Source organism: Eurosta solidaginis, chromosome 5, assembly GCF_040869045.1.
Source record: "Eurosta solidaginis isolate ZX-2024a chromosome 5, ASM4086904v1, whole genome shotgun sequence".
In the NCBI taxonomy this organism is placed as follows: Eukaryota; Metazoa; Arthropoda; class Insecta; order Diptera; family Tephritidae; genus Eurosta; species Eurosta solidaginis.
In genome coordinates this window covers 267622704-267634744 of record NC_090323.1, presented here as the reverse complement: position 1 = coordinate 267634744, position 12041 = coordinate 267622704, and the positions used below count along the sequence as shown (strand labels likewise).

Genomic DNA, 12041 nt, shown 5'->3' with positions numbered 1-12041 from the left:
ATGTTATGCGAACGACGCTCCGGCTAAGAAAGTGTTTCTATCGGAACCCGCCTATGGAAGCAGAGGAAGAGGACGGCCCCACTCCGCTAGAAGGACCAGGTGGAAAACGATTTAAACTCTCTTGGTGTGACCAATTGGCTCCAGTTGGCAGAGCGAAGATGTGACTGGCGCGCCAAATAGGTAAGTAAGTAGGTAAGAGACTGATGACGGCAAGTAATCTTTGTAGGAGTTTAACCTCTGAGAAGAGATAAATTTCTGTTAGTGGCCTTGGTAGTTTACAAGAAGGTATGAATGATGTTAATAAGCTGCATGCCCAGTAGGAGGCTAACGTGAAGTGCTCAGAGGGGAGGTGGCGCGATATGCTGAGGAAGGAGTGGGGAGCTGATGTGAAGTGCTCAGAAAGGAGCTGAAAGGGCGCTGCTTATTTGGAGTCGTATGCCCCTGAAGTGCTGAGAAAGGAGCTATATGCCCAGTAGGGTGCTGACACGAAGTGCTCAGAAACGAACTGTATGCCCCGTTAAGTACTTAGAAAAGAATTATATGCTTATTATGGGGCTGAAATGTAGAGTTCAGATAGGAGCTGACAAGCAGTGCACATTAATTTATATTGATATAGCAAGAGTTATTGAATTCTTTAGATCATATTTTAAAGAAAGTCAAAGCTCTTTGGTCCATCCACGGAAGTCTCAATATGTAATTCCAAACGAACTTGGTGGTTTATAGCGACTTGCTATAGTGACAAGCTGATAGTCATCAATGTTATAATTGTGCACCTGGTATGATTTTCTGGTACAATATGTAAACACATTTTTCTAAACGTAAGCCAAACTCAGCACGTGTTTTGTCATTATGTCATATTTCAAATATCCAATGACTAAGCCTAGTGAGCCAAGTGACAGAATCGCCACAAACAGCGGTTTTACAAGTTTTTTCTTTCCATTCCTTATTGTTTTACTTTAAGTAGTTCATTATTCCGTTCTTTTGTTGTCACTTGTCGCTTAAGCTCAATGCTAATGTACCCATGCCGCCACTTTGAGCCTTTCTTTGGCATGAGTCGGTTTGGATTCTGTGGTAGCCCATACAACAAATTTCCATGAGTAATTTAGGCAAATAAAAAAATGTTCTTTTAAAAATTACATTCACATACATACAAACCATCAGCCACCAGCCATCGTATAGTCCAGACGTAATCTAGCAAATTCACGCCTTCTGCTTGGTGAGTCGCGACTTCGATTTTACACGGTCTATACAAGAACGTCCGTTGCAACTGCCGTTGACTCGTATTTGTACTCGTTTACGTTTATGCACAGCTGTCTCACCACCAGTTAGCTGCTGCTTGTCTCCTTCACGTTACTCGTACCTTAAGTGTACCAAATATAAACGAAGCCAAGCAACAATAAAAAAGCAAAGACGAATCAGCTTGTACGTGGCTTTCAGCTTATGGTGTCACAATTGCGGTAGGCCCATGTCTTTGGTGAACTGTTTTAAGTTTAGTGTTAGTGCTGCCTGGTAGATTTACAAATATGTACAGTGTTGCTCAACAAAATGGCAACTTATCTATTACTTTCTGGCAGTATTTTTATTATTAGGCCTCGATGCACTGCGACCTTTATTTAGATCTATTGTGCTTGACCTTTCACTTAACTGTATGTGAAGGCATTTAATGTATTAAGATCCTCTTCAGACTTTTTACTCCACTTTACGAAGGGAATATGAGTCGCGCCACTTACATATATGGAGGGGTCTCTACTTTGCTAGAGCGACGGATCTGCAGAGATTGTGACCCTGCGTTTCATCCACCAGCTAACAACGTACAGATTTGTGTATCGAATAGATTTAACTTACTTAGGTGATATCATAGACTACATTGTCCCGCATAGTCCCCAGTGAGAGTTCGTAGGTCCTCTCTGCTTAGATTGTATTTGGCAGATACTCTCGTTTGCCCTGGCAATTCAATGCAGTATTGTCTGAACTGCTTTGTTTCCCAGTTACTAATGGTTGCCGATAGAAGGGCTCTGGACCTTAGAATGCTGCTATAGCGCCCTAATTGGCTAGGTAGTCTGCCTGTTCATTACCGTCATGTCCCTGATGCCCGAGAACCCATCTGGCAAAACCTTAATCCTGGCTCCCAGATCATCTGGGAATCCAAAATATTCATCCATTAGCTTAGAAATATTTTTTAAAGACTGCAAGGCACGTATGGCTGTCTGGCTGTCACAATGAGGATACTTCTCGGGGATAAGCCTCTTAGTAGACATTCTCTACAGCGAACTTCTATTGCATGAATTTCTGCATGAATAATAGTGGGACAGCATCCCATTGGTATTGATTTCATGACGTTCTGCCCATAGAACTAGCTCCTGTTTTTCTCTCATCAAATTTTGATCCGTCAGTGGGCCAGAAATCGGAGTCAAGGACAGTATATGGATTTCGTTTCCCAGTCTTGTCGAAGCCAGTAGGTGGTAGATATATACCTTTTGTCAGTCCATCTGAGTACACTCATTAACGACCTAACTCAGAATTGAGGGGAAGAACGCCCTATATCGGAATTTAATAAAAAAAAAGTGCCATCTCAGCGTAAATTTATTAAATTTTGCAACTGAGATAGGATACCCCCACGAAAATACCCCATCTCAGCTGCTAGTTAAAGAATAGTGAAAGGTGACCTTCCGCTCAGACGTCGATATTGTTTTCGTTAAGCGTGTACACGAATTTTTTATTGTAAGCAAAAGGCTGAGATTCATTAAAAGAAGTGATTTATTTTATAAAACTGTGGTGCCGACAACGTTATTTTATACTCCACAGGAAATAAGGTTCACCGACACCTATCTTTTTTTATGTTATTATCGTATCTCGTCATCCAAGCTCACCAATATTTTTCACGCGGCTATTTTGTTGCACAACACTATACGCATCTATGAGTTGATTCAAATTCCAGAGCGTTTGACTGGTCTTGGACTAGAGTTACATCGAACAGTAAATAATCATTCGATGATTTACAACTAGGCGGAAATGTGGCACACTTGATTGAGAGTTTTGTTGGTAAACCACAAAAAGTGCACTTGCGCCTGGAGTCGTAATTGCCCGCTTCCCTTGTGTGCTCCATACATACAAAGTCACAACGCTTCTGCGATTGGTATAAACACAGATAGATAAATACTGGTTTATATTCTTATCATAGTAAAATTTAAAAGAAAACAACAACTTTAATTTTAAATAAATAAAATAATAATAACTGCGACACTGTGGAGTAGACAAAGAAGACATCTATCAAAATAAAAGATAAAACTGAATAAAATTTAGATGGGGAAAGCGTTGAGCGAATGGGGACTAGCGCGAGGTATTTTTTTCTATTTTTTAACAATTTGCTTATTCATGCGTTCACTTTGAAAATTAGCAAAAACAATTTGCTGGTAATCTGCATATAGTTTCTTCTTTCTTGCCTTTCAAGCAGCTCCAAGGCAAGAGGGGACAGAAAATAATTTTTAATGTTTAATGATTTTTTTTTAAATTAATGCGATGCTTAATTTTTTAATGAGAGCAAAAAAAAGTGGGATAGGAGCCGGTTTATTTTATCCAACGAAAATAAAAAATTGTAACAGGCACTATTTATGGCGCCATCTAGTGTTCAACGGCAATAAACTTAGAGCGCTCAAGTTGGTGTAGTTTTGACACTTAGGGCCAATTCGATGCGGTTAAGTAGTAGAAGATGTTTAATAAATATGTTTGTTTAATGGTGTGTTCAATTTAAACTTATTATTTAAGAATTCATGAGCTTAAAACCGGCTTATAATGATTGAATATTCAATATAATAATTGAATATTCAATTATTATGTTTTTCTAAGAGAAAATGAAAAGAAACAAAGAAACATTTACTGGCATATTGCGATGGTACCATTTCGAAAACCGTCACGAATTCCTCATCAGGAAATTTCGTAATGTTATCAAAGGTAAAACTGAGCCCGAGTTTACAAAGCTTCTCATTCGCAACGAAAAAGAAACTTTACAAAAAAAAATCTACATACACACAAATTAATATAGAGCTCGAAAGTCTCAATTGTGTTGTTAGTGTAGAAATGAGATAAACTGAATTAAGCAAGGAAACAAGTACAAGCAGGATAGCCTTGTGGTTAAGGTGACTGCAGTTTCACCGTGTTATTCGCGGTTCGAATCTCGGTGAAACCTTTGATAACATTACGAAATTGCCTGATGGTGAATTCGTGGCGGTTTTCGAAATGGTACCATCGCAATATGCCAGTAAATGTTTCTTTCTTTCTTTTCAGTTTGAATATTCAATTATTATAAGCCGGTGTTAAGCTCATGAGATGCTTAATAAAATAATTGCTAATCATTAATCGACTAGTTGTTTGCATTCACTAAACGCATTAAACAGATTCGACTATGTATTCGCATAGTTCTTTCAGCACATATATTTTGTATTTTGCTACTTTAAAAATCTCGAAACTAGAAAAGAAATTCCATACACAGCTATGTTTTCGGAAACTCATTTTGCAGCTAACAATTTTATTTATTTTTTTTTAATTTTCATGACACAAAATTAAACTTATGAAATCGACTAATAGCTTAGCCGAATAATCGATGATAACAAAAGCCTTAGGGGAGGGTATGCGTGGCTGTGGGAGTGGCAGTACACTAACACGCTTGTTCGTCTACGAATACACTTATTTTATTTTACGCTTTTACAGTAATATGCTACTACGCATTTACACCAGTGCGACAAAACGCATATACGCTTTTCAGCTGTTACGCTAACACGCTTTCCCGCTACCATGCTTTTACTTTGGTTCGCTTTACCGCTACTACACTGATACGCTCTCACGGTTTTACGGTGTAAGTATGCTAGTATGCGACTTTGCGCTAATACACTTTTACGTTGATAAATTTTCACGTTTAATAGCTTTTGTGACGTTACGTTATAACGCTTTATCGCTAATTAATTTATCGGCCAAATTGTGGTTACACTAAAACCTAAATGTTTTCAAACACAAATTGTGATAAAAGTATTACCCTAGATCGTATCGTCTCGACATCAATCTTACAAATTAGATCCCTATCCTGCGGTCTCTGATATCAACAGATTTTCAATATATTTATGAGTTTGTGATAGTTGATGTGTATGTAAAAATGTAAATGCGTTAGCCGCCTTAGATGTTGAAACAAATGTCGATGGTGCTCTCAGCCGTTGAGTTGTCATGGTCAATGGCGATGATGAATCAGGCGCATATGCTTTCTTCAAAATGAAAATGGAAATAAGAAATAACCGGTTAGCTAGACAATCGGCGTGTGGTGCTAATGTCTTAAGTTTAACACTATTGCCTATTTGTACATGTTGTTACATATTATTTATTGGCATTTTTGCTGCTCATTCGCCAAGATCACGTTTTGCTGGTATAGACAGCTTGGCCGTTATTTTGATTTAAATTTATTTAGGAGAGGTGAGTAGAGTTAAAAAGTTGGATACAAGATATGCACGTACACATGTTAAAATTTTAACGTTTAGAGAAGCATGCTTTTTGTACTTTTTCCTCTCTTCCTCTGTGTCTGTCTTCCTTTTCTTTCCACTCTCCGTTCGCCTCTTGAGCACCAAGTTCACAATTTGGCTAATATTTGGCTCGGGTGGAAAGATGGGCCTCGTGTTTGCCGCGCAAGAGCCACTTTAAATAAAAATCTTAAACAAAAACATGGGTAAATCCCCCTATTTAGGGGCCTTAACGGATAAGGAGTGCTGATTGATGTTCTCGGTCAATGCAAAGGCTGACATCACCGACCTAGTTGAGATGCAAAACACAGGGCAAGACTAAACAAAAGACGGCAGCTTCTTCTATAAGTGCATGGAAAATCGAAATTCTCGAAGGAGCGCCTGGCTTTTAGATCGGTGTTCCAATATTCAGCCCCCATAACATACATCTGTAAATAAATATATAATTATCGCGGAATCAGCCTTCTTAGTATCGCATATAAGGTCAAGTGTAATGTGCAAAAGATAGAAGCCTACCTTGAATCGGCTGATTGCACCTTATCAGTGCGCCTTCAGACCTGGCAAATCTACCGTCGACCAGATTTTCAATATGCGCAAAAATTATACCGCTGTGCAGAATGACGTTGAGCAACACCATCAGCTCGCTCAGAATTGGGAAGGACCTCGCCGAGCCGTTCGAAACTAAACGAGGTTTCACATAGGGTGACCCCCTATAGTGCGATTTTTTTACTTTGATGTAGAGGAAAATATACTACCTACTGAACTTAGACGATATGGAAATAGAAACGGACAATATGGGTTTGAGGGTGAATGAGGACAAAATGAAGTACCTGCTGTTATGAAGCACAGAGTCAGCGAATTTGCGCATTGGCAGCCACGTCACTGTTGGCAGCCATAATTTCGAAATAGTAACGTACTTGTTATTTTGGAAACCAGCATAAACAGAGAGGCGCGCCTTGTTGAACGGCCGTTACCCTTTAAGCGTTTCAGCGCCAATTAAGTAAGTAATTGATTTCCCCGACCCCAAATATATGTACATATATCTCAAGTATAAGGTTCCAGCATTAAAAGATCTATTATATGCCTGTATTCATATAAACAAATCACTCACGTCTTGGTCAACGTGATGCATGGCTGTAGTGTGCCTCTAATTTCTAAACCGTGATTTGGATATAATCTGTGGCAGACAAGGCATAAACTGTACAGCGAAGAATGGGATCATAGGACCGTAAGGACAGTTTGGCCGTGGATATCATGTTACTGAATGGACAGCAACGTTAAATATACATAAATTTTTACAGCGTTATAAAATAACGAGGCTACAATAGCATTTGTTCCTTATCGGAAGAACTGTAGTTTGTAATTTGAGATTACGATTTCTCTAACAGTTCGAGAAGAGATTTCTGGCGAGTCTCGCCTTCTCGCGAGATTCTCGACTCTCGAATTACTCGTAAGGCTCGCGAGATTCCCGACTCTCGAATTACTCGCAAGGAATGCGAGATTTTCGAATCTCGTATTACTCGTAAGACTTGTGAGCTTCTCGACATTCAACTTAATCGATTCATTGGCTGTTTTATATAGAGCTTACAACTTCTTCTGGAGCACAAGCCAAAATGTCCGCAAAACCACAAGTAAAACCCCCGAAATGTATAGAATATTGCCAATGAATCGATTAAATTGAATGTCGAGAATCTCGCGGGCCTTACGAGCCTTACGAGTATGTAATTCGAGAATCTCGCGAGAAGGCGTACGCTCTATATGAAAGCAACCAAACAAGCCAAAATTCTGGTTTCCTTCTGCGGTGCACATAAAATAATTTCAAATTATTTAAACATTTAAATGCAAACTCTACACCAAATTATGTTGAATCTACATTAAAAACTGTAAAATTTGTGTCTTGCCCTGGAGAAAAAAAAATGTTTCGGTGTATGTTTCCGTTAACCGTTTCCGTTAAAAATTGAGCAGAAATTTATTTTACTTATTTAGTCAATGTAATATTTACATTAGAGGATGTCTAATCTACATGAACAAAATGCAACTTGTACAGTTTATTTTTACTGTAGACAATTTTTCTCACATGATCATTCAATAGGCAATCGAATATGACGATTTTGGAATAGTTTTCATGTAAATTTCAGTTTTTTGTCGCAAAAAGCGCTTTCGAAATAAACAATATAAGAAGTGTGGGCATAAAAAAAGCGAAAACCCCTGGTGCGATCAAAACTCGTAATATACTCGGCTTTGTTTTAGTTTGGTATAGGATTCATCATTACAGGTAACTGTGAAATCATTCCGCCACGAATAATAGGCTAATCGGCGATAAACCGCGTAAGTAATTTCAGGAGTCTCTAGATGCGAATTATAAAGCTGTTAAATTAAAAATATGACTTACTTTGTAAACTTGCCCGTAGGTGCCATTGCCAACAACTTCGATTAGTTCAAAAATGCCAGCGGGATCCTGCAACGAAAGAGGGTGGAAAACCAAAATGATTAACACACATATGACCCCTTAGACTATTTATCAGTAATATAACAATTTATGGTATCAATAAAACAAAATCAATTTGAAAGTACCGATAAATATCCTTACGCAGCGTACATGTCAGTCAAATTCTTTGTTTACAAATCACTTCAACCGCACTCAGGTCAATGACTTGAACGAAGAGAAAAGATAAAAATTGAAAAAAAGCATTACGAATGAGAGCAAATGAAAAATTGTTGGGAAAAACACTGAACAGATTTATTTATTTTAGATATTTGGATCGTAATTACTATAATTTCACTATTTTTGGTTGTTCTCTATGAGGAATATGCACATCCACATGCTCATATGGATTAGGGTGGGCAAAATAGTTTATACTAAATTTGTTCGATGACGCGTGAACAATTTTCGGATTTCATAGGCAATTAATATTGTAACGAATTTAGGGAAATTCTGCTTATTTGAAATCTTCTGCAAACGTTCGAATCGCTAAATAAATAAATAACTCCAATATTCAGTAATGCGAAATGGTCTTTCTGAGACTACTTTGAGAGTACTTCACAATAACGCTTATACTTCACAACTAATTGCGTATTTAAATCAAACTGATTCCTTATTACTCAGCTTGTGCTGCTTTTATACTCCCTGTTGCCTCGTCTGCATATTTCTACAAAGCTCTAGACGTTTCACCTTCTTGAACTATTGTATTTGTAACTACTTCGGCTGATGATTACATGTGTTTGTGAGTATCTCTTCGTTGCCTTGTATGTATGGGTGTAAATGATTGATTTGTTCATGTACACAACAGTGGCTGCTTTATTGTTGTTGTGCATTTATTTAGTAGCAGCTTAGTGATGCTAATATTCGTCACAATATATTCATTAAGCCGACTGCTGAATGGAATATCGTCCCATCTGGCGCTTTGAAAATGCCATATCATAACAAGCTCTTGAAACACGCACATAATTTGATAGACCAACATCCTAATTCAGAATTGTTTTCAAAAACTTTCTATTCCAGAATTCGTTTCGAAAACGCGTTATCTTAGTATAAAATCAATATATTTTGAACTGAAATAGGGCGTTTACGAAACAATTTCCGGCAAAGGACGTTCTTCAACTAAATTTCGAGATAGGTCGTTTTTAAACAAAAGCTTTGCTATGTGGCGGTTTTCGATCAAATGCTGAGATAGTGCGTTCTCGAAATGACAAGTGGGATAAGTCCTTGCAGTGAGTGCCAGACTGCGATGAACTAAGAGCACTAATGCATTGCTTACAACCATACAAGTGGAAAACAAACTGTGACTGCAGCGATAACAGGAAACTCACTACTTACTGATCTGGAACGAGTCACTCCGATGTTCTGCCAAAGTAATAAGTGACTTCTCCATGCATACCGGCTCTCCGGACGATTTTAAAACCCTTAGTAACCAAACCTCTTCGGCGTACTTGGAGTCAACAATAAAACAAAAAAATATATAAACAAATTTTACGAAATGAAAAAGAACAATGATATCGGACACAAGCGAGTCTTCGACTGACGTGAAACTCCGTCTCCGTCGACAACTACGACAACGGCTGTGAGCAATACGGTCTTATACAGAGCCTCCTTGCAATATGTAAGGGAACCCGGAGCGGAGACGCTTCTCACTCCTCTCAGGAGATGATGGTTAGTGCTTGCGTCTATGCTATCTATAGTACACCAAAAGTACAACTAGTAAATTACAGCAAACATACAAGTCAGTATCTACCATAGTACTCAGGAACTAAAAGCCAACCACTGTGCACTGGCTGTTAAAGTAGAAGGTAAACAGCAGGAAGAAAACCGAAGGCCGGATGATCAAACCACACAGCTACAAGCGGCCGTTGCATATGCTTGATAAGCTAACAAACAATGGTGCTGTAAGCGATTCTAAAGACATCGCCTACTACAAAGAGGAGGTGGAGCAGTAACAACGCTTACAAAAGAAGCACACGACCCCTCAACACACCAGGCAAGCAGATTCGGACGGTGATTTTTCTCCGAAGAAACCCAAAAGGACAGAGCCGGAATAAATGTCAGAGCGAGACTTTAGTGAAGTTGCCTGGGATCAACTGCAAGTGGATATTGTGAAATGTTGGATACGATCATTAACCACTGTCTCTCAAAATTCGCATTGCTTTTTAATAATCTTTTTTTTTAAAAGGTTTTTTTTAGATTTTCCTCCATAATAAGTGTGAACCATTTGAACCGGGCGGCCACCGTGGTGTGATGGTAGCGTGCTCCGCCTATCACACCGTATGCGCTGGGTTCGCACCCCGGGCAAAGCAACATCAAAATTTTAGAAATAAGGTTTTTCAATTAGAGAAAATTTTTCTAAGCGGGGTTGCCCCTCGGCAATGTTTGGCAAGCGCTCCGGGTGTATTTCTGCCTTGAAAAGCTCTCAGTGAAAACTCATCTGCCTTGCAGATGCCGTTCGGAGTCGGCATAAAACATGTAGGTCCCGCCCGGCCAATTTGTAGGGAAAATCAAGAGCACGACGCAAATTGGAAGAGAAGCTCGGTAATAGATCTCTTTTATCGTGCCTTATATTTATTTTTATTTTATTTTTATAAAAGAAAACCCGAAACACCTGAAAAATTATTGTCAAAAATCAATGCGAGTTCTGTGTGACCTATAACCTGTACTTTGTTAAACTAAGATTGACTGGCCTAAATACCTGCATACTCAATAATTCCAAAATAAAAATTTCGAAATTTACACAAAACTTTCTTGAGTTCTCCAAATTTTTTCGAAAAAGTTTTGAGTTTGGTTTGCATAGTTCGACTTACAATGCTCTTAAAAAATCGAAAAAAAATAATTAAAAATTTATTAAGGGCACTTGAAAAAATTGTCACTGCTATTGCTCTGTTCGTTACTGTAAGTTAGGATTAACCTAAGTAGTTCGGTAAGAGTTCCTGTCGTCCATACTAAGCCACAGGAATAAGGAGTTGTATCAGTACAACATATGCTTACCTGGCCGAGGTGACTGCTGCAAGCATACTCTGGTAATAGGCCGACGGAAATCTAAAATGCTTACTACTTCAAGAAAGCCTCAACTACAAACACTGCATATGCGTCTATTTGTGATATTTGGCTTCCGTGTGGGTGTGAGTGACTGATATTCTCACAGTCCTCCAACTACTTTTAAGATATTTTTTTGTTAAAAATCTATAGAATCCTTAAGTATCATACGTTTTGGCCAAAGAATTTAACCGCCCTAGCACCTGCACACACGCACACATTTCTAACTACCCACACAGCGATTTCAACAGGTACACTTCGATTACAACAAATTACAAAAACAATGCCCTCCACAATTGAGGCTACAGATGGATATCACAAAAAAAAGCATATGGATAAATATTTTTACTTTGTTGTTGTATTTCCTTGGTAAACACGCAATTGGGTACACCCACACATACATACATATCTACACAACCACAAACAATCCAATGAAAGAAAGCAAAGGTAAAACAATTAGAACGCCAGCACCAGGAGCCAAAGGAAGGATGCAAAACAATGATATGAAATGTAATCCATCCAGCAATAACAAAAACAACAACAATAGCTATAAAATCAACAAGCAATGACTGGCGAATAGAAGAGGTTTAAAAAGTAAATAAAAATAAAATAAAAGTAAAAACAATAGTGTGTTCAAAAAAAATCTGGCTTAAGTGGCAATGTTCGCTCGTAACTGTCTTGGGGGTGGGTGATAGTCGATAGGTGGGATGTTGGGACTTGTGAAAGGCAAAGCTTTTAATGTTTTTGCTTTTAATTTTTTTTATTTATTTACTGTCGTTTCACTTTTTTGACGTATTTGAGTACAAATAAACAAATTTTTTTGCTGTTTTTTGACTTTGACTGGCATTGTTTTAAGTTTTGATTAGCACTATCTCATGCTTTACGGTTGAAGCAGCCGAAATATGTGTCATAAGCTCATAAATGAACAAAACGCACTACAGCGGTTTGCGTAATTATATAAGCTTTCCGAAACCATTTTCAGCCTATGATTTTATGAAATCGAAAAATAAACTTCA

General features: G+C 38.2%; 1 protein-coding gene across 8 annotated transcripts in view; it reads right to left on the bottom strand.

Annotated features, from left to right (window-relative positions):
* The window catches only part of msn (serine/threonine-protein kinase msn), a 161349-nt gene that overhangs the window by 125403 nt on the left and 23905 nt on the right, over positions 1-12041 (bottom strand). For all 8 annotated transcript variants that reach the window (XM_067790384.1, XM_067790390.1, XM_067790391.1 and 5 more), the window contains one exon: positions 7894-7959. In XM_067790384.1, coding sequence (XP_067646485.1) covers positions 7894-7959 — 66 coding nt within the window. The remainder of the gene's footprint in view (positions 1-7893; positions 7960-12041) is intronic.